The sequence below is a fragment of the Tauraco erythrolophus genome, chromosome 14 (assembly GCF_009769465.1).
Source record: "Tauraco erythrolophus isolate bTauEry1 chromosome 14, bTauEry1.pri, whole genome shotgun sequence".
Lineage (NCBI taxonomy): Eukaryota > Metazoa > Chordata > Aves > Musophagiformes > Musophagidae > Tauraco > Tauraco erythrolophus.
The window spans coordinates 16,212,482-16,235,426 of NC_141478.1; the positions used below are offsets into that span (position 1 = coordinate 16,212,482).

Below are 22,945 nucleotides of genomic sequence, written 5' to 3' on the forward strand. Positions count from 1 at the left end.
CGACTGTAGAGCAGCAGAGCATTCTGCTGTATCATTAGGATCTGTAACTTGCCTCTTCTTTTAAGTGTTACAGACAAATAATTAAGAACATGCTGAGGCTAGAGGCAAGCAAGGCGATAAAGCAGCACCCATTCTCTACATTTCTATACCATCCACTAATTTCTAAAAGAAATTCAAACTTACGGGAATTCTTTGGTAGCCCTGGTCCGATGCTGATCTGCAGCACTTTATTACTTGGCTTGAGAATGGCTATATCTCCTTGGCCTTGCATAAATTGCACTTGTCGAGAACCACTACTGCTCCAGGGTCCCCAACTCTCTTTTTTCAGCTTCACTTCAAGTCTAATGTAAGCACATGAACAAAAAAACAGAAAGCATTTCTGTGTCAAATCAGGACAATATAACTTGGCAGCAGACAACTTAGAAATACAAAAATAAAAAGCTTAGACTGAGAATTTATATTCCCTGAGTGACTTAGCTGACATAAACCACCTAATTAAATCTCTTATTTATGCTTTTTAAAGTGTTCTTCTTACTTGATGTTTTAACTTTCCTGGTAGAGCTACTCAAAGGAAGTTTAATATGTGCTGGAGAGGATGGACAGTACAGTGGGCTTTGAGGAAAAACATGCAAAGGTCTGAGTAAGAGATGTATCTGCCATCAAACATCACTGCATCTGCAGCAGACTCTACTGGAGCAAGCAAGAGTGCTCTGTGCCTAAATATTCTTCTGTATATACCATTATATGAATGGTATATGTATGAATATATATGTATATGCCAAAAAATACTTTAGAAGTAGGCCTTCTGCATGTTCTGGGAGTAAACTTTTTTGCATACATATACTTCAATCTTTCAAATCTAAATTTTTTCCTATGTGCGTGTGCACACACACATATATTCTTTCCCAGCATTTCCACACTATGTCTGCTCTGAACTGTAATCGGCTCTGAGCTAAGGAAGTTATGGCTTGGTTTTGGACAAGGCCCCAGAAGTCCGATACATTACATCTTACATGAACAAAAAATTTACTCCTGGTACTGGCTTTGGTTTCCCAGTGTATAAGAGTATACACTACCGGAATGTTCCACGCTTCAGTTGTCCTCCTACACCCTTTCCAAACCAAAATAATAATCTCCTGTTACCTTTTATAATTCTTTCGAAGGAAATAAAATAAACATCCAAATCCAAGACCTGCTGCTGCTAATCTGCTTGACGGGTAGGAGTATTAACAAAAGCACATGTTTGTTGGGATAGTTTCCAGCACGTCCTTACAGCTAAAACGCACATCAAACATTCTGTAGCTTTTCAGGCTTGCTTCTAAAAAACATTCCCACTATCATTTAATAGAGGGTCTTTAGACTTACTCTTGCTGTGCAGTCCTCTGTCTCCACAACAAACTTCAGAATTTCAGACTGTTACATTATGTCTCTGGAACTGTCTTTTGAACTCCTTACCATGATGTTTTCACTCCTAGGTCAAGGCTAAGGTGCTGGAAGAGGATGCTCCCTTGTTGCGATAGGAAGCAGCAGCCAGCAGAGAGATGGAGAGCTTGCACATGAACTGTGCAGGGCCTGGCCTGGCCCTTGCTGTGAGCCACAGCTTTGCTGGCGCCAAGCTGCAGACCCCTGAGCCTGATGCCATGTTCAGTACAACGAAGGCAACTCTTTTGTGCACACAGACAGTGGGACGCGGCAGATGGCCCAGGTACAAGCCTAATCTATTACTCTCATGAGCTAATCAGAAAGAGCCTGGTCTCCTTGCACATACGGATTTTACACTGTGCTGCCTCTTACTATTTTAAAACAAAGCATAGTGTCAGGAGCAAAACAACTAGCACTTACACATTTGCCTTGGCAGCAAGAACAAAGACTATTTATTCTTAGAAGCTCATTGAAAAAAACCATAACTCACGTATTGCTAAATTTCAGAGGTAGTTTTCTTTGTGTTTTCTCTTCGTATCGTTTTGATAAGAGGCTTAAAAACTCAGTTTTGAAGACCGATTCGAGCAAACTATCATATTCCTGTTCATGTAGAATGAAAATGTCATCCTGCATTGTGCTGAAAAGAAATCAGAACATATACCATTCAGATTAAAATTTCATCAGCAAATACAGCCAGCATTGTAACGACATTTGCAGCGTACTCATGGTTAATTTTCAAAAAACATAAGAAAGGCCAAGTAGCGTTAATTATAGTCTTGCTTTTTGAGAACAGGTGTGGGCTTTTTTCAGGAGGTGATAATGGAATATCTGAAACAATCCTTTTTGAGAGAAAGGAATACTGCTTAGTCATTTTACAGTAATTACTGTTATCAAAAGAACGTGTGCTTTTAAAGTTACAATTAAAAGTCCAGCTCTTCAATAATGGCAAACCTTGTGATTAGAGGTGAATTGGAAACTTGATGGTTACTAAAGTAAGATTGAAACCCAAAGAAAGCAAATTTGGAATGAAAGCTTTCAACTTTCCATTGGCTTTAGCTTGGACTGGTTTAGCACAGTATAAAAAACACATGTGTTGGGGGTCCATTGCCACCTCTGGATGGACTCCTATTTACACCTGCTGAAGATGCTGGAAACAAATCCACAGAAAACAATATCCACATCAGTAACTTGCAAGGCTGATTTCTGCCCTTCCAGAGTCCCCACAGTAAAAACAGTTCTGTGGCGTCCTAGCCAGCATTACTATTGTTCCAGCATGCCTGTAATTTGTTTACATGTGTATCGTTCTTCCTTTTATCAGCATGTTGACATACTTCCCTGCTGTAACCACTGGTGCCTGGCTGTTTCTGCATCCCCTCTACAATGAGGTATAAGCAAGCTTTCCAGATACAACTGTAAGGCCTGAAAATGGAGGCCATGGGTCCTCCCTTACTGCCTGACTTGAACAGCATATAAGCAACCACAGGATGCTCTGGTTCAATTTGCTGATCCCACAGTAAAATAATGGTATTTTGAAGCTGGTTAGCATCCCACTGGATGAGCTCACAGAACCAGGTCACGGCACAGGGGGAGAGCGATGCTAGAGCAGACACAAGGAAACAGTGGGAGCATAGTGACGGAGGGAGGGGACTGCCCCTTGGGCAGCCCTGGATTTGCACTGGATTAGAAGTGACAAGAAACCTCTGATTTCATGTGTGATTTCATAACCAGTTTAAATCGAGTTAACGTTGTTGAGCTGTCAGAAGCCCTCTGCCCCTCACCCTTTTTATTCATGTGCATTGCTGTTCCTTCCCTCAGGCTAGAATCCATCCCCTGCCCTTTCCTGGTAGATTAATTTTCTGCTTCTCTTACTTTTCAATGTCTCCTCCATGTCCCATGCAGCCACCTGAGTGCTGGCTAGTGTAGGAAAACGTGTGGCTGGGAGAAGAGACAGCACAGCACTTCTGACAACTATGCAGAGCTGAGAATTGCTCAACCTTACCACAAAACAATTATATCACCAGTGTGATATTTCACAAAATAGAGTGCAACCAATGAAGAAAGGAGCATTGATTAGATATTGTTAAGTATTCCTGGCAGAAAATGTGGGGCTTCTTGTCATGATTGTTTAGTCCGCTGCAGGGAGGCTAAAGCCAAAGCTTCTCTGCTCTTTTGTCAATGTTGTTGGTCAATCTTCTGCTGCTATTACTAACATCAGAAAATACTATTTTATAATAGCAATTTATTTCAGTACATTAGATACTACCTACTAAGTGAAAAAGGCACTCTCAGGTTTGCATTTCTCTCTGGAGAAATGGAATTTTCAAATCCTGTTGGATTTAGAATTAACATTCATTACAAGCTTTCACTGTTGTTTTCTAAAAAATGAGTACATGTAACTCAGGAGTGTGAATGTCTGCATTGCAGTGGTTAGGGCTGTGGAAAACCAGGCGGGTGGCTTTGGCAGCCAGGTGAAGGGCAAGGCAAAGCTACATACCTATCACTAAAAACCAGCTTGCATAGCAACACATCACACAAAGAAGGCGCTAACATGTCACCCAAATCTATAAATGTAAAATAGATTAATTGTAGCACATAAGGAACTCAAAGAACATTCAGCTCAGAAAAAAAAAAGTCCCCTCCTTCTGTCAGAGATAAAATTAGGCCTATTTGCCCTCATCACTGTCTCCTGATCCTAATTACCTAGCCATCAACAGCCTTCCACTTTGAGCATGCTCCTCCCTTGTCCTCTCCCAGCTGGTCTGCCTGATTGCTGACTCTATAAATCTGACAGGGAGGAGCAGGCCCGGCTTTCTGACCCTCACTTTTCATCTGGTTACTGAAGACTATGACTCTCTCTACAGACGGTGAGTGCTTTTTAATGCAGAATTAAAAATAGCTTCATAATGTTGCTAGAGGTGCTCTTGACTGTCAGCTGTGAAAATACAATTCTAACTCACTTGAGACATGAGGTAAAGGATGAGTTGTATCACTGCCTGTTTTTCTAAAAATCTACCTACCACCTGTGCACTCCCTAATCTCCTTTCAAATTCTGGAATCTTTCCCATAGTTTGGAAAAGGGTGTATGAAACTACAAATGTACCTAATTACTATTCACAATAGCAATAAGAAATCTGTAAAAACAGAGTAAGAGCACAACCTCCTTTCCTATCATTGAGCAAATCTAGAGCCTCAGGAAGGTTCTGAAAGAGACATACAAGAAAAGCTCAAGACCCTACAGTAAATATTATCCAGTCAATGGTCCTGTTCTTGCTGATTTGGTCAAGAGTGTGACTTCACAATACTGTTAGGATGTCCTGCGTCACTCCTTATCAGATGAATTTCAACGCTCAGTTATTTATTGTTACTAAAAACGCAAGAATGTTTCCATAAGAGTATGGATTGTCATTCTCAGTACTCTGAACAAATTCCAAGTTGGGCATTTGCACTTTAAATTTCAACTCCTTAAATTGTTATGTAGTGTTAATTGCTGTTAATACGTGTTGATTATTCTGCCTTTTTTGTTTCTAAGTGTATTGATATAAGCTTACATCAATATATTGTGCATGGGTTTCTTGAGAGGTATCATTTACATAGCAATGCAAGAATCCAGTTATCCTTTCTCCCCCTTCCATTTAGTCTATATTTCATTTTGGATTTAGTTATGTTTTAATATTGCATGAAAAATAGTACAAATAAGAATTGAAATTTATAAAACTTTGAGGCTGCAATACAGAATAGAGCCAAATCCATTCTGGATAAGATCATGAAGAATGTTACTGCAATTCTTTCCTTCTAGTACAGAGGTTTGAGATACACTTCAGAACCATCAATTATCTCAGAGGTGTAGAAAATTTAAACTATAGGGACAATAAACTGGAGTTTTGAAAACACATGAGAGAATGCAAGTTAAGAGTTAACACAATTTTTGCTTTGAGTCTGACATCTGAAAAACTGTTTGGGGTTTTGTGTTTTATTTGTTCCCCCTCCCCCCCCCAAAAAAATACATAGTAGGTAATACATTACTAAACAAAGGTTTCACTCTAGTTTTGCTAATTGAAGACTGTTAAATGTTACAAGCACTAACTCTTGTCACTGAGACAAGATTATCTCAGGTTTGAGAGAAGCAGTAAATTTCAGAGCCCCTGCACCCAGAGCCTTGTTTTACTACTAAGCCGCTTCAATACAGAGTTGAGACTGATTAAGACTCATTTTGGAATCAGGCCATACTAAAATGGTAACAGGGAAAGGCCCTCTTGCCCCTGTAGGTTTTTTAGGGTTTGGTTTTGGAGGAATACCTGGACAGAATTATAGCCTGTAATTCTGAATCTACTTTGAGCATATACAAAACCCAATGTTTTTTACAGCAAAATAAAATCAATAAGCTAAGTTCAAAACATTATTAGACATAACATAACATACGTATTTCCTCTGAATTTAAGTATATTTGGTTCTGCTTCTGTGGAACTGTTATTTACATGCGAGAGGGGTGTAACAGCTTTCACTAAATTGGCAGGCAGCCATCCTTTGAGCTGACTCAGCGCCTATGCCTTTGGAGTGCTACAGGCCCAATTCAAGTGCCTGGCTGCAATCTGTGCAAGGTTTGCAGAGCACACAGTCCAAACTCCGAGCACTAAAAAGACAGGTTCCACTCTCGTCTTTAACCTAGATCTACTACAGTTATTTTGTTGCAACTTTTGTTATAAAGGTGTATGACAAATAAACCACAGGTTTCGAAAATGGTACTGTAAGCAGACACATCTTGCAGATCTTTCCCTAATCTTGAAATGGCTGTGAGGAATTCTGCAAAAATGTGAAATCTTCTGGTTTTAAGTACTGGATAATGTCTGTGAGAAGATTTCTGGCTATGCTAATGGGAATGTTTTATAAGCATATACTGAAACACCTTTACAGTAGCTATCAATACACAGTACTCAAGTGTAGACTTGTATTCTGTTAAAATAGTAATTTATTTCAAGATTTAAAGTACACTTCTTGCCCTGGATTGGTATTCTCTTGCATTACATTACACTCAGCTACCAGCTCTGATAAACTGCAGTAACAAATGCAGAGGTATCCATCTTCAAAGGGATGAAATGATACAGGCAAGAATTCACTGGTCTCATCGGCGATTGCTTCCTGGTTTTGCTCACCTAATTGGGTTTTCTCAGCTCTGTGTGGACACCTCTGATATTTCCTGCAATCTGGGATTGGCTTGACATACAGTCAACTGAAGTTATGTGAAATCCAACTAGAAATAAAGGTTTTACCAGCTCACCAGAGAGAGAACACCCCTTTAGGAAGGAGTGGATGTGTACAAGGTGTACTTCTGTAAGTAAGAATTATTTCTGAGATACAAGCTTGAGCTAAAACTTACTAGAACCTGCTTATGCATGGTGAATATATCCTTCACAGAAGACATTTTAGGGACACAGCAGACAGGTGAGACTCAGTGTAAGTGAAACATTTTAAGAACTAGTCAGAAAACGTTTGCCTGTTGGCTATAAATGTAAACATCTACTGCTGTAACACACTTACTAGGGCTGGGAGTGAAAATAAGGCTTCAGCTCTCTTTGTTTAAAAGATTCAATTAATATAGCTTAAGAAATTCACCCTTCATCAATCAACTTATTTCCCCCATCTCACACAAATTTCTCTGTCAATGGAAAGATATTTTGAAGGTACTGACCTTAGAGAAATGGAAAGAATTCTCTCCACTTCCATTCTTCGCTTTAAGACTTCCTTCACTTGGCCTTTCTCTGGACCCTGCTTTATCTTTTCACGCCCAATTAGGTATATGCACGTTGGAGTGAGGACAAGATCTCGCTTCACACTCTGAAACACAAAATTGTTCGAAAATACATAGCTATATGGAGATCCCTGGATTAATGTTGTGATGTACTATGATTTGGGGTAATACTGTTCGTGTTTGGTTCGAGTGAAAACAATTCTGATGTGATTGATCACATGACTTCAGAGTCAGATTGCACAGGTCAGGAGAGTAGCTTTGCTCCCCATTTCCTAACTAATGTAGCTTTCTGCCCAGCAAGTCCCATAAAGCCTTCATCCTGGGACGATAGGTTTAACAACAGCAATGGTGCAATCACAAGGGTGTAACTGCTTTCCTGTGTGTCCTTCAGGTCAAAGACACTTTTTTCAAGCTAGTATCCCAGATGGCATGATGCTAACACAGTGGAGTTTTTGTTAAAAGATGGTAAAGACATCTGTAACTCCCTAGCAGAACTCATCATTAGTGGATGTTGTTCTTAAACCTACCTTAAACCGTCTATCATATTTAGTTACAGTGTCGGCAAAATCAATCTTCTCCCGTTTGCCCACAAACTGGCGTAGCTCTGGATGGTCCTCCATGCCTATGTAATCTCCCACAAAATTCCTGTTAATGCTGTTCCGTCTTCTCTCTTTCTTGTTCAGCAATAGATCTGACGCTTAAAGACCAAAACCAAACGTAGATTAATAGTATTTACTTAGTAATTTTCTAAACTCGTCATCTGCAAGAGCTAACTATTTCAAGCAGAACTTTTTGAAAGGAAGTGATAACCCAATTGTTCATAATATGGAAAAAAAAATAGTGAAGCACTGCTACTAATCCTTTATAAAAGATCCATGTGATTATTAAATCCATTCCTAATGAAATACACTGATGGCAAGCTCAGCAGTTCTGATGAATCGAGAGCCCTTCTGGAACTAAGGAATCTCTCACTCATTGCTGGAAATTGAAGATGAACCCTTCCAAACCAAGAATGTTCTTCATTCACATAACTCATACAACTAAGGATTACAGTCCTTGGATTGATTTGTATCATCTACAGACTATCATGGTCCTGTATAACTGTGGGAAGGCTTGTACTTTTTCACTTCTCCTGGAACATCCCTGATCTCTATCCTGTTCAGTCTGGCTTTGTTGTAAGAGCAAAACACTGGGTAGTCTGAGAAATCCATGCATGCAGAGCCGCCAGCCTAATTGGTGGGTACCTTTGGGGTCCAACAATTTGCAGTCATTCCTAGACAACGATCTGCAATATAATGGTTTGCTCTATAGAGACAGATACTTTCTTCATCTCTTGTTGTACTCCTTGCGTTTCTGGAACCACGTGTGAAATATCTGTCATCAGAAGTTGTGACATACCTTCTTCTCTCATCTGTACGTATTTTTTCCTGGCCACATGCTTCCTCCATGCCTTCTGGATGGCCCTGGCATACCCATCATACTTCCTCTCTCTCATCTCTTCTAGCAAAAATAGCTGTACAAAGAGACGGTAGGGAGGGTCAAACATTTTACATGAGAAGTTCAAGAAAAAGCAAGAACTTGACAGTGCGTTTCACTCTAGATCCAAGCTGGTGTCTCTACCACTGTAGGATTTGAGACCAGATGTTAAGGTGACCTTTTCTGGAAGAAATCTCTGATGCGTGAGTAGTTCTGGGTCTTACAAGTCTACCCGTTACTCTTGATACCCAATGATATGTAAATTTAATGCATTAGAACAACTTCATAATTATTGTAGGATACAGCATATTTCACTAAAGCCTTTTACATACTTTGAGTTTAGTTAAATGTTTTCTTGCCTCATCAGAAGCACAAGCATTTAGCTAACAATTACAGTACTAAATCAGTCCACTGACATGACTGTTGCTTATTATTTCCCTCTATTGTGTGTTAAATATGCATAAGAACTTTTTTCCTAGCTTTCAAAAGAGAGAAAATCAGTAAAAACAGGCATATTAAGAAGCAAACCTGGTCTTTAGGATCTCTTTCTTTTTCTTTTTATTTGCTGCCCTAAACCATGCAAATCTAGAAAAACTGTTGTTCAGATTGATCTTAAAAAGGAAACTTGATCTAGTGCAAACCATTTCTGCAGAACCTCATTTGCTCTTGTACAGAGTTATTTATTCAGGTGTTTGATGGAAATGTAAATAATGAAGCCTCCTTTCTGCCACCCATAAAACCTTATTTCACAGTTGGCAACTCTCCATCTACAGCAAACTTATTAAAAAAAAAAAATCTCTTCACAAACACACAAGCACTAGATGGGGTTTCAGCACACTGGCATGAGTGTTCCTGATGCAAAAACCTTCCTCAGCTTCAGCAGAGGCATGGATCAAGCCCTTGTGCAACTCAGGTGCAGAGCGAAGGGGAACTAGATTCATCAATCCTATGTGAGCACTTGGCTATTAAACAGAAGACAGTCACCAGCAAATGATTCCATTTCTTTCTTTGTGAGAAGATATAGCTGCTGACAATCTGTGTTCTTATAAGGGGCAAACATAACAAGCTTAGGGTATTTTAGCAGCCAGGAAAGGAAGATAGTTCCTTATATGATTTATTACACAAATCTGAAAACAAAAATAATTTAAAATTTTGGATTGACTTATCCATAGAGTAGCATAACATCAAGAAAACAGCCATTACACAAAAATTATTTTGTTTTCTTCCCTTAATTGTTTATCTCCCAAATCGAGATTGTATGTGGTTTTTAACTAATTGCAATGAACGGCATGGATGCAAAATAATTTCACTGTGAAAACAAGAAAATCAGGTTTACTACAGTATTGAGATAATGAACACAGGACTGGAAGATATTGCTTGAATTACTAATTCTGGTCCCTTGTCATTACAGGCAACTAAGTTGTCTGTATTAATTCAAATAGATACTTGACTAGAATGTGTACTTGCCACCACCCTATAATAAACTTGAGGTCATCAGTAAAGGACTAAAAGTCACAACTGTAATGTCACAAGAAGAGCTATCAAAGACATCCACTAATGTCGAAGGCTATTGCACCAACTTTGCAAAACAAAACTCCTCAATAATCTTAGGAAATAAACCCTGGCCTGTGCTACAGAGAAAGGCAGATAAAGCTCACACTTCCTCATAATTGGCTAGCTAAGGTGTTGCTTGCAATGATGAAGTAGGATTCATGCTATACTAGAATTTCCTGCTCTGCCAACATGCACCTAAGCATTCCAATAACCTACACCTTGAACACTATACGCTTTATCATACAAACGTGTCTCTCAGATGGCAGGAATGTAAAGTCTCGTTATTCCTGAACAGAGCTGATATCATCTTACCCTATTTCAGGTAGAAACAACACAATTTTTATTATGACTTGGAGAAGTATTATCTTTTTCCCTTTAACAGAGATCCTTCAACGTGATTGGGCACAGTAGTGTCATTGCCCGAATTACTGTTGTTCTACAGAGCAAAAAATATTTTTCTGGAAAAGAAAATGATAGCAATCGAAGTGTCCTGCTTTTATTTTGACATGCAACTTTAGGTGAAGCTCCAAGAAAGCACCTAATGCTCAAGGGCAAGGTATGCCATACAGACTAAGCCTGACTGCTTCTGATAAATAAGGAGTACATCATGGTGAGCAAAGCATAGTTTTTTCCTTGACAACTGTCCTGAACAGTGATGTAAAAACATTTTTCAAACAGATTTTACGCAGTTTAGCAGCCACAGGATAAAAACAGCCGTATGATGTCTCCCTAATAGTCTCTTTGAATGGGATTTCAAGTTGCAGTCATTCTGGAACACTGATGCAGTTACTCAATGATGTGTAACACATCCTTACTATAACCGGGGGCTACTTTCATCAGTAGTTCTTGTACTGAGAAGAGGACCGCTTTCTTGGGCTAGTGGTCATAGATAGGTTTTCATGCCATGATATTCCTTCATATGACAGATTCTCTGATGGAACATTGCCATGTGCAACCTGACACCAAAGCATTTTCATATTCCTTCTCCTCTTCTTGATGCATTTAATGCTCCTTGTATTAGTGTTAAAATCGCGCACGGTCCATACGTACTGTGCCCATTTATAAAAGTGCCTGGAATCCCTGTACAGCGTTGAGGCACCTGTGACAGACCTGCCCAGCTTGACTTAGATTCTTATGCTTCTCTCATCTTAGCAGATGTCATGCATAGCTTCTGAGTAAGCAGGCCTTTTACTTCAGCAAAACAGTTTTGTATTTAAAGACTGATGTTCTACCACACTTACAGACTCTGGAGCTTTGATGAAGACTTTGGATTTCCCAAGCTGGTATTGGTCAGGATCCATGTTGACTGACTGAAGCAGATGGAGAACTCCTTGTTTCTCTTCTCCTTTCCAGGAAGGCCAGGTTGCTTTGGTCAGAATGGCGTACCTTAACAACCAAGGAGAAGAGATTAAAACCTGACACCAAACAGCAGCAGCAGAATACCACTGACTCTTAGTATTACCCTGAGGGAGGGTTGACAGTTTCAGCAGGACTTACAGAAGCTTAGAGTGTGGGAAGATGCACAGTATTAAACGTTACTTGTTTAGCAATACCAAACAACTGCAATGAGAAGGGCAACAGTGTCCAGAAGCTTCCCGTTTCCATTTGGTAACTGCAGTAGTTAATTACAGAAAGTTCTGCTGTGATCTCCTTAAGTCCAGGGCAAGGTTATTTACTAGCAATGACTTATGGTCCAGATACAAGTACCTACACCTTTAGTATTCTAGATTTGTTCCCAAGCACATGGCAAATTTCCCACTCAAGCCTTCTCTGCCTGTCTTGTTCTGACAAAGGCCTTTTGTGTTTCTAAGCAAGTGGCCAGCTCATGCTCCTAGCCCACTTGTTCAACAGCTGTTCTGCATTTAGCAAGGAGCCAGTAAGCCTTTGGCTTGGCCTCTGGTACAAGAGGGAAGATACAGATACCTGGAGGGAACACCAGGAACTGATCACACAAAGGGCTAGGAAAGGAGGCAGGGAAGTGCTATAATACCATGTCTTTGATAAGAAGAGGTGAGCAGACTTCTGTCTCATGGTGTTTTCTTTAAGCCTTGAAAATGAGGTGGATGCCAGGTTGCAGCCCCTTATAAACTGTCCACTTTTTCAGGCTTAACTAGGGCTTTTAGAACTGCTGGGCTGGAGTTACAAAGCTGCCTTGTTCCACTGCCTGCCAAGGAGCACTGATGGGCTTTAGCTGCTTCAGTGTGTCTATGGATAAGTAAAACTTCTCTAGCAGCAGATAGACTCCTTTGACAATGAGACTAAAGAACAGCTAAACAAGTTGTGAGAAATTTCTCCCCTAAATCTTTTATGTTCTTTACTCTTGACAATTTTTTTTAATGCCTTAAGCATACTTGAGTTATATAAACTAAATCATGCTTATTAGTAAAACTATTCAACCAATAAAAAAAGTGATAAAGTAGAGTTCAGCTGGTTGTAATTCCCAAGTTCTTGTTTCTTAAACAGATTTAGGCAGCTCCTAATAAAATTCTCAAAAAATCACACAAGGAATCGTTAGAAAATTCATTAAGAGAATGTTCATTACTCATTCCTGACATCTAAAATGTTATCCAGCCAGGAAGCAGAAACAGTGTCATGCAACTTAACAATACTACGCAAAGAAAAATAGCAAACAGTTAAAAAGGAACTGATCACAAACACCTCTGAATAGCAAGTATATGAAAGGAGAAAGCTAACTTCTGAATAATTCAGTAGGATTCAAAGAATCTACTGATGTTATGGTCAAATCTATTAGTTAACAAATGCTCAGATACTACACATCATGGTGTAACAAAGTAGCTCTTATACCATCTTAAACGTAGAAGTATATTATACATCATCTATTTTTAAGGCAATGTACACACATACTTATGTAATTTATCAGTATTATGGGATAAATAGATGCCACATAGTAAGGAGTTGTACATTAAAGTAAATCCTGACTTATATAATTAACAGCCTCTTTTGCAGGTTCATCACATACTGCCAACAGTATAGTTGCATAGGTGGGTCTAAGCAAGTCTGAATTTAAAGGTGCTGATGTTAATAACGGCGTTTGAAACTGCTACCTTCCACACCGCAGAATTTGACACTGCCTTTCAGCATGTTACAAATTCTTTCCTACATCTTCTGAGCTATAAAGGAAGGCACAGGGAAAAACATGACTTTAGACCTTTTAGTATAAGTAAAGCTCTTGGGTACAAAAGAAGAATACGTTTTAAATTCTCGTTTTTCATAAACTCATTACCTTCCTATGTTTTACTGGTGTGACAAGGCTACAGGGCAGAAGAAACAAATTACTCTATAACATCCACCAATTAAGCATTTCACAATTTTATAACGTGACAATTCTATCACTGTTCACTGCTGATTAGACATAGTGCTTTCCTCTAATATACTTGTGCATGCTTCCCATTAAACTGGTTATGTCAATATCCATGTATCTCATTTTTTTCAAGCTTGTGTAATTTGATCTTACACATGATTTTGACACAAGTACTAAGTGTGTTCTTAAAATGCTTCTGAAACCATTTCAAATCATGACTACACCCCCAAATTATCTATTATAAATTCACAGTAAGCAGTTAGGTCCTAGGTCTAAAGATTAGAGTATGGAGTTTGACTTTCAGACTGGTTATGCACTGAAACACACAGGCCTCCTCAGTGACTGGCTTTTTGCATGCAAATGTAAATTTTGTACATAAAAGTCTATTCAGGCTACAAGTCTCCGATTATATGGAGCGGCCAAGGAACTCCCAATGAAAACAAGTGTACAAGCATGCATTTCCTGTCCATCCCATGCCTCAGCGCACTTTTACTCACACTGACTCAGGGTGTCAGAACAGAGCTTGTTCTGGATGCTAGGAAACTGTGAATGGAAAGGTTGCAGGAAGAGTTTTAATTGTAACAAAATGTTAAATTTCACAAGACTAACTTGAAACAAACAGATGAATTCCACAAATAATAGTTTCAGTTGCCTGTGGATCTCTACATGTAAAGTGAAGTATAGAAATCTATTCACTTTCCAGAAGTACCATGTAACTTTCCTTTGTGTAGCCAGATTTTCACAATCAGTGTTCAACAGCTGTGGAAGCTAGATCTAATACATGTTATTAATCTGTTACTCTGTCTCAGCAAGTCTGTGTTAAGTAATGCAATCTGAAGCATATTCATGTTTATATGTCTGGGCTTGAAGATCATGAAGAAAAGTGATTTTAAATTGTTCTATACTGAAAATTGTGTCCATACTTTAAGATATTTTTGGTCTGTCTATCACTACATGATTAGAACATTCTCTGTATCACCATGAAGTATTATTACCAGTGGCTTGGTTTTGTGCTGTCTGATTAATTGTACTCCATTCCTTGCAACAACTTATTGGATTTTTAGGTTTATATTCTCATATTTATCACGAAGGCTTCCAACAAAAGCTGATTTGTCATGTAATGCCCCAGTTTGGGTGGTTATTAGCTGTATGTCTCAATTTTATAAAAAACAGAAGCTGAATGCTGTATAAATCTTGAAATTGTTCTTACTTAAGAGCATTTCATTAGCTAGTGGAGGTAGTTAATCATCTTTACAGCTGGTTCTAAGACACCGAAAATAAGATTGGTCTTACAGAGCTCTGACTTGCTTTTGTTCAGTGAGCAGCTGCAGTGGTTTGAGTTATAACCATTCCCAGCTGTCTGAACACCAGTGGAAGGATATAACGAGCAATTTAAGCCAAGGTTACTCTTTACACTTACACAGCAGGCATGTATTTCTTTACCTATCTTCTGCCGTAGGGAAAGAAGAGTGGGGAGAGCTAGAAGCAGTAACGTTTTAAACAAAGGCTAGCAGCTAGACACTCAGATTCCAGGCTCTGCGGCTCCCAAGTTCCCTTAACTCTTTTTAACTTTGAGGAACCTTCTTCACAGCACTACAAGAAGAACTGAGGTCTTACGCAAGTTTATAGAAAAATAAAAATATTTCCAAAGACACAAAGCCAGTCTTTAAGACACATTCAAATCTGTGTAACCTAGATCATAAGCACGGTAAACGCAGAAAAATGAAAGGGTAAGTGGGAAATGACAAGCTTGCAAATTCTTCTTTTCCTTATCATGTAAACAAACAACTGTGTGGTAATACTTCAAAGTGACTATTACCCTACCTCTGCAAAAACTTCTTGAAAACCCGCCTGTAGGCATAGCCAGCTCTTCTTACTCGAATGTTTTCTTTCAGACCTAAGTATTCCACTTGATGTTTTACCCTGTGGACAAAAACAATGCAAGATTTACATTCCATTTTATTTCAGCATCTTTGTGGATTGCAGTATTCTTAAAAGTCCATATAATGTTTAAACACTACTGACTTCTAAAATTCATGCACAGGTATATGAATCTATTCTTGCACAGTACCGTGCACACTGCATGGTAGGAAAAATACTCAGGGCAGGTAGACTACATTACTGAAATATATGCAGCAAGTTTACCTTAGCATTTTTTCTGAGTTTAACTTCCCATCTCCTAACTAATTTATGTATAAATTTCTTAACTAATATTATTACCCATAAATGGCCAAGTAACTATTACCTATACAACTACATAGCTGGTATCCAAGGAAGGAGGAAATTAGTTTGTGTTCTTTTATTGTTGGTTTCACCTATGTTTTACATAGCTCAAACATCAACAGTAGCACACAGTAGCTCTTTTTCGGTTGTTCTGGAGAAAGGACCAAATCTGGTGGCTGGAGAAAGACACAGATGCCACACTTTCATTACACACAGAATCAGAAAGAAGAAAGCCAGGCCAGTATATTCATGAAAAGCTAGCGTTCCTCCTAATTTTACCATGCTGCAAAGGAAGGATATGAGGACAGGTACAACACTTGGCCAAAGCATGCCTGGTAAGCTTGTTCATGGCATACTTCAATTACAAGCAAAAACTGAGCTGGTACCAGCCCCACAGAAAATGCTAATGGCTGTGGAGGGACTCTGCTGCAAATGTAAACTGAAACACCCAACACCATTACAGTTCCCTCATGCAAAACACATCCCTTCAGGTTCTAAACAGGGAACAAATATGCCCCCATGAATCTCAATGCAGAAAAACAGCAGAAGAAAAAAAGCTTCCTTTTGGCACCAATATCTTCCTCTTTCTGGAACTGTGGTTTGTTATTTTATGTTCCTTCTTAAATATCCTGCTAGTCTATTATTTCATGTTTGGAGATTTGATTTGAAGAATTTCAGTGAACTTCCTTAACAATATGACTCTTGCAGTTTTGCTTTACATTTCCTTAATTTCCTCATCTAAGTCATGTAGCTGGAAGAGACAATGTCAGTTTTTAACTCTGAAATGCGGTGTTCAGAGGCTTCTGTTTCTGTTCTTTTACAGGACAAATTATAGAAGCTTTATCTTTGTCAGAAATGTAAGCATTATTAAGATTTAGTCCTGCAAGTTTAACAAAAAGTATATACAAAAGCGCTTATTTATATATAATAATAAAAAGGTGAGCCTATAAGGAGTCATTTAATTTTGTTTTGCTTACTATTTCTCTGATATCACGAAAGATTTTTCAAAACCTTAAGAAGTCCTGGTTAATTCAATGTTATTTCTCTAGCTATTTTGAAATGTTAAATTTCGATATAAAGTGTATTGCCCATTGATCTCTTCTTTTTTTGGTTGAGACATTCTTTTCACATGACTCATAGTATAAAGGGAAAAAACTTTTGAAATCCCATGCTACAAATGACAAAAGCTCTTCAGTTATTTCTTCTTTCCAAAGAACACTTATGAGAGGTATTCTACTAAATAATGAGTGATACTGCTCTTTTAGCTTATAATAAATAATATTGCACATTTTAATCTTGCTATGTTCAAGGAATAAAGTGTGTTTTGTACCCACTCCAGGAATTCTGGTACAGTAGAAAGTTGGTGGACAAAAATACATTTTCCTGTTTATAGCTTTTCCTCCTGTTCACATCTGGAATAATGCACTGGAGCAACAGTATTACTCCCATTTTCTTGCTGTCCTGCCAGTATTAGTGTCCAGCAACAGAGAATTTGAGACATTTTTCTGTTTTTCCTTTTCTTTCTGAGAAAAGGCACACTGAAAATCTCTCTCCAGACATCAACCTCAAGCAGGTCAGGGTCTGGGAATTCAGCTAATGCAGCAATTTTGAATACAAGTCCAAGTGGCTGTGCCAGGACCTGAACAAAAACACATTTCAAGAACACCCCAATTTTTAGAATAACTAAGGTATTATACAAAGTTTAGATATTGCATAAGGTCTATGTTTCAGTGCTAAATATTCTGGAATAATTCAACAGCAGTACAAAGCTGGAATGATGGGGCTTCTGTGAGCATGAAGTTAAGACAGGCTTTGTGAAGGTGTTTTTTTTTCCTTTTTCAGTCACTTTTTCAGTCTAGAAACATGCTACTAATAAACAGATCAGATACACTAATCCTGTCACATTGACTAAGGCAGCATGTGTATGATACAGCATTATCTGATTGCAGAAGAAAACAAAAAAATCCTAAACCAACATGCAGCAAAATACCACATAAACTCAGTTATGTTTTGTATTTCCCTCAACACAACTTTCTCATAGTAAAATCATGAAAAAAACAAAATTAAACTTAAGTTTCAGCTGTCATGTATATAAATTTAGACATGTCACTAACTGCTACATCATGATATCCTCTGTGAGGCCCTAGTATAACATAGGGAAATCACGGTTTGAAATGGGAGAGAATGTTAGGATTTTTAAACAGGGATGAAGGATTACCATTGTAAGAACCACCTCCACTTGTGTCTCAGTTTGACAGTATACAATCCTTTGTAATTTATTTGTCATCAGGAGCTGCTGCATTTGCCAAATACCATCCTCCTCATGGGCAAACAAAAAGAAATCTTGCCCGTTTTTGCTCCAAAAGGGCCTTCCTGAAAGCTGGCCTCTTCTCAGGACTAGGTTTTTGTTTGTTTGTTTCATTGGTTTCCTAGCAACACCTTCAACAATAATAGGCCTCTTTACCAGTATGTAAATGATTGACTTTAAAAGCCCCTCAACTTATCCTTTTAAAAGTTTTAGACGCACTTTTTCCAGGATCACTTACTTTCCTCCTTTGGTCCCCAGTGTCAGTGGAAAATTAAGTGCTGCATAGTATGATTTTCAAGGGTGGAAAAGCAAGAGAGAGAGGGTCTACACTTACTGCCAAGACCTAAATGACACTTTCAAGCGCAGTCCCAACTGTGGCTTCTGTAAGCCCTCTACTCGTGACTGTGACTAGTGACTCTACCACGTGACTGTGCTAGTCTGCATGCCAAATGGCAGGAAGTGAATCCTGGCATGTTGTTGATATGGTCAAGAATGCTTTTTTTATCAGACTTTGCAAGTTGTTTCACTGTGATAAAAATAACCACTTGCTTTATCAGCGCTTTTACCAATATCAAATGTACTTGGTATATAGTACTTGGTGTGTATATATATATATATAAAAATGTTATTTGTGTTAGGACATCACATAGCATACCTACTGCACTGATCACCTCAGTGCAAAAAAAGAATACCACCATTTTTCAGATACTAGGAAGATGCTATAAAGCATCGCATAGTTAAAGATGCCTTAAAACAGATGCAATAAACCAAACTGATGATTTAGACATCTATTTAATGTCCATATAACCACCTGATGTGATGTTCTAGTGACTTCTCTTTAAAGACCTGGCAAATGAAACTTAAAAGTCAAGAAGTAAAAAAGGAACCTTCTACATTCTTGGCTATAAAGAATTTTTGATAAGTTTGAGAGATAAAAGCAGATACAGACATCCTGCTGGCTTTTTAGCTACCTAAAAGAAGCTGTTTTCAAAGCATAAAGCACAAGTTAGAATTGATGTGTAATGCTTTTGGCATGCAAATTCTACGTGGAAAACTGAGTCTTTCATATACCTATTGTGTTACTGTTATGCAAATGTTGATTACTCATAACTGATCTGAGAAAAGCTGAGAACTGCCTATACTAACTGCTGATTTAGACCAAGTGACTACATCTTATCTTCAAAGTTCAGGAGAGGTCATGCCAGTTTTCATTTCTGAAGGTTTTAGAGTATCTAGTTCTGTTTGTAGGCTGTACGATTACAAATTCGGAATTTTTTGATTTTTTTTTTTTTACTATTGGCACTGTTTCTCATCACATACTCTGCTTATCCATACCTGCTCTCCTCCCAGTCTCGAGACTTCTTTGTTTCATTTGGTTTGATGCAGCGGATGTAATGGGGTGTACACTTCATCAGGGTGCCAACAAGGTCATTTGCTTGCTTCTGTAAAATTGGGGGAAAACAATAGGATATGAGCTGAACAGGGCAAATTCTGTGAGAGAATTCTAAAAATTATCAACTATCTGCTGATGATTCAGTTGACTGGATCCAGTAGACTTTGGTATTTCTCCAGAACAACCAAAGTGTCTTGGAACAATATGCACCTCATGAAAAATTTATTGGTAAATAGAAGGCACCATTACCTCCAGCTATGTAATAAACTTATATAAAAAAAATGGAGTGACAAGGAATGCATCAGGTGAACTTGATTGCTAGGGTGAAATATGAGGAAAGAGGCTGATAAAATATCGATTTCCAAAGTCTGCAAGTGTGTAATCTAAGCATATATTTTACAACCAGTTACCAAAAAGATGCTTGCCTTCTAACACTTGCTGCCTTATTCAATGCACATTATGGTCAGTAGAAAGACTTCTGTTGACTCCAGTGGGTGTTGGATCAGCCCCCCCTGCATTTCTGCACTATAAAGAGATCAGTTAACTGTAGTTAATTGTAGGACATCGAGTGGCTGAGTGAAGGGGCTCATTCATTATGCACATGCAAGTACTATTATTGCTACCATCAATTGCTCATTTGGAAAATCCACTGCTGTAGAATGCAGCTGAGCAAAACATTTAATGAACAGTGATGCTGGGCAAAACATGATTCTAACAGCTGAAACAATGCATCACTTTGCAATCAAGATACTCCTGATGTCAATCTCTTAAAACGTCTGGACAGTAAAACCAGCAAAGACTACTTTTTTTAATTTTTATTTAGGTATCCATACACAAACACATCCCCATATATGCACATACTAACACGACAAAACTAGACATACTTTGATTTTACTGCCTGCAGTGGTAGGACGGCCCTTCTTGTCCACTTGAAGATTTTCAGGAAACAGAGCCTTTATAAAAGGCCTAGGAAAGAATTAATAAAATAGTGTTGGCACAGAAGGAAAATTCAATGCAGGCCTATCAAGGAATATGCCGTAAAAATCGATAGTTGAGCAGAATATAAATAGCTATTTCTATTAATCTGGAGTTATATCAAATCTATTTTAAGATTAGTATTTTCCATGAGCTTCATTCCTCATAGAGATCCCTTGCTATTTTAGTGAGCCTTGGAAGACATGATACCAGACTTCTAGACTCAAAGAAACACGCACTTCTTAAAGTAAGAATCAATTAATTAAAACATATAACAAAAAAATGTTACTTTATATGTTAAAACGGTGCCTGTTCTGAGAGAATGCCCAATCACTGGTGGCCTTGTCTGAGGCCAAAACAAACGGCTCTCATTACGCCATTCCATTCTGACACTGCAGCAGATTTGCAGAAAGTGAAGGTCAGTATAATGCAAGTGGCACTGTTCTACTGCAGTGACACTTTATTTCCACTGTTACACAAAGGAGTTCACAAGTTGGGAAGTAGGAAGGCCCTCTGCAGCCATTTCAACTAACATGTTATTCCTAGCTTTAAGCAAGTTTTGCTTACGTACAAATCACTGCTCTGCATGAGTTCAATCAAGTCCATGAAAAGAACATCCCGATTTCTCTCGCAGAATCCATCCATATCATAAGATACCTGGGCCAAGGTGGAAATTGATTGTTTGTGGTAAGTTGAGAACCCAATAATTAAAGAAGATTTAAATTCTGACCTCATCAGTAGCTGATCTGAACTTTGTGGTTAGTCTGGTATAACTTAAAGATACTACAATGGTGACTAAATCCTTGTGTATATTATTAGTGAACTCTTTCACAACAAACATCAAGGAATTTCATCCATATATTTAAATACAGTGAAAAAGACCTGTTACGGAACTAGCGAATGGAATACGACACAAGTGAATTTAATACTAAATTTTATTAAAGAAAATGTTTTGCATAATAAGGGTTTACTGTTATTAATGGTAACTGTAGGAAATCATGAATAGTCTGAGAAATATACCCAAAGAAGATAGAACTGTACATTATATTCCCAGTTTTAATGGTGTATCATCACCTAAGGATCATTTTTATATTTGAATTCTTTAAATTTATTGCTACTATAACCAACAATTAAGATTATAATTAATAAAGACATGGGGCATTTATTTGTTACATTTAATATTGAGTTCTGGTTAGTATGATTGATAACAGCAAGGCCCAGACTCATCTTTCCTAGGTAAGGGACACGTATTAGGGCATATTTGTTCTAAATTCCCTACTTTGTGAAAGGAGGACACTGCCTCCTGAGATAATCTGGCTATTTAAAATCCGAACAGCCCTCTACAGGGCTTCCCCCTTCCTTTCATCACTGTTCTTTTTCTTTATGAACACACTACACAGAATTCAGTGATGATTTTCCACATTACCTTTCCAGCATAATGATGAATGATAAAACCCTGGTTCCAGCTGTTGAAATGTTCATGAGTGCCAATCTGCATCTGGAGTTTTTGAAGCAGTGTTTGGTCAGCTCCTTCTCCTACTGCATGCATTGTGGCACACACATCATCTAAAATGCTCATAATCCCTGGGGGATTCTAATGCATTGGAGAAGAATAAAAACAGCAAAAGAGGAGAGGGAAAAAACATATATGATGCCATTTTTTCCCCTCAAATAGAAAATTATCTTTGCTACAAAAACACCAGAGCAATGTCACAGTAGGAAGGATTTCCCCCCATCAGCAGAGTTCACAGTGGAGATTAATTTGTGCACAACCATGTAACTGGTTTAAGAAGAGATGCCACTTCATGTAATGATAAAGACAATGGGAAATGATGGGGAAAACAATGACTGCTGTCAAAAAAAAACACAAACCCAAAACGCCCAACATTTGTTTGAGTTTTTAACTCCTTCATAAAGCAATCTTCTTTCTCATTCCACCAAAACATAAACCCACGTCTGCGGCAAGTATTTAAACTCACATGCCATAGTTTGACAAACTTAGAGCTAAATATTCAAGATTGTGACAGAAATCCTGTCCTCTTCCTAGTTATCCTGATACAGACAAGGAGATGGGCAAAATCTGACGTGCATTTAAGTGCAAGTCACTACAGTCCTTGAACTACTGTTAAAATTATCTGGCTTACATGAGGATTTGGAACTAGCTGAAAAACAACCTACTTCTGTCCTAAAGGACAACTTAACATTTGTTGTCACCCCAAATCAGAGTGTAAAGACTTTAAACTGCAGAACATTCTGTGAAGCAAAACCACAAAGTTTCTTTTATCTACAACATTTCCTAATAGTTCCTCTTCCCTTGTTTCTGTTTAATTTGTGACAGTACCCCAAAGGAAGCTGGTATTGTAGCCTCCTGAAATTGAAATACATCTCCCAGGGACACACAGAGCTCTACCTGATGTACAGCAGAATATGTCATGAAGCTCATGATAAGTTTAGGAGAAAAAGATTTTAATTTCCACCATCATATTTTTTTTAGTCACACATCAATCACGTTATCTTATGGTTCTC

General features: G+C 38.3%; 1 protein-coding gene across 1 annotated transcript in view; it reads right to left on the reverse strand.

Moving 5' to 3' along the window:
- MYO1E (myosin IE) overlaps positions 1 to 22,945 on the reverse strand; it is a 60,315-nt gene that overhangs the window by 10,385 nt on the left and 26,985 nt on the right. The window contains exons 15-25 of the mRNA XM_086620573.1: positions 21,846 to 22,013; positions 20,991 to 21,076; positions 20,329 to 20,410; positions 19,387 to 19,493; positions 15,345 to 15,443; positions 11,440 to 11,584; positions 8,567 to 8,681; positions 7,696 to 7,865; positions 7,109 to 7,254; positions 1,913 to 2,059; positions 184 to 341 (exon numbers count right to left, since the gene is read on the reverse strand). Of these exons, the coding sequence (XP_086476699.1) occupies positions 184 to 341; positions 1,913 to 2,059; positions 7,109 to 7,254; positions 7,696 to 7,865; positions 8,567 to 8,681; positions 11,440 to 11,584; positions 15,345 to 15,443; positions 19,387 to 19,493; positions 20,329 to 20,410; positions 20,991 to 21,076; positions 21,846 to 22,013 (1,423 nt within the window). The remainder of the gene's footprint in view (positions 1 to 183; positions 342 to 1,912; positions 2,060 to 7,108; positions 7,255 to 7,695; positions 7,866 to 8,566; positions 8,682 to 11,439; positions 11,585 to 15,344; positions 15,444 to 19,386; positions 19,494 to 20,328; positions 20,411 to 20,990; positions 21,077 to 21,845; positions 22,014 to 22,945) is intronic.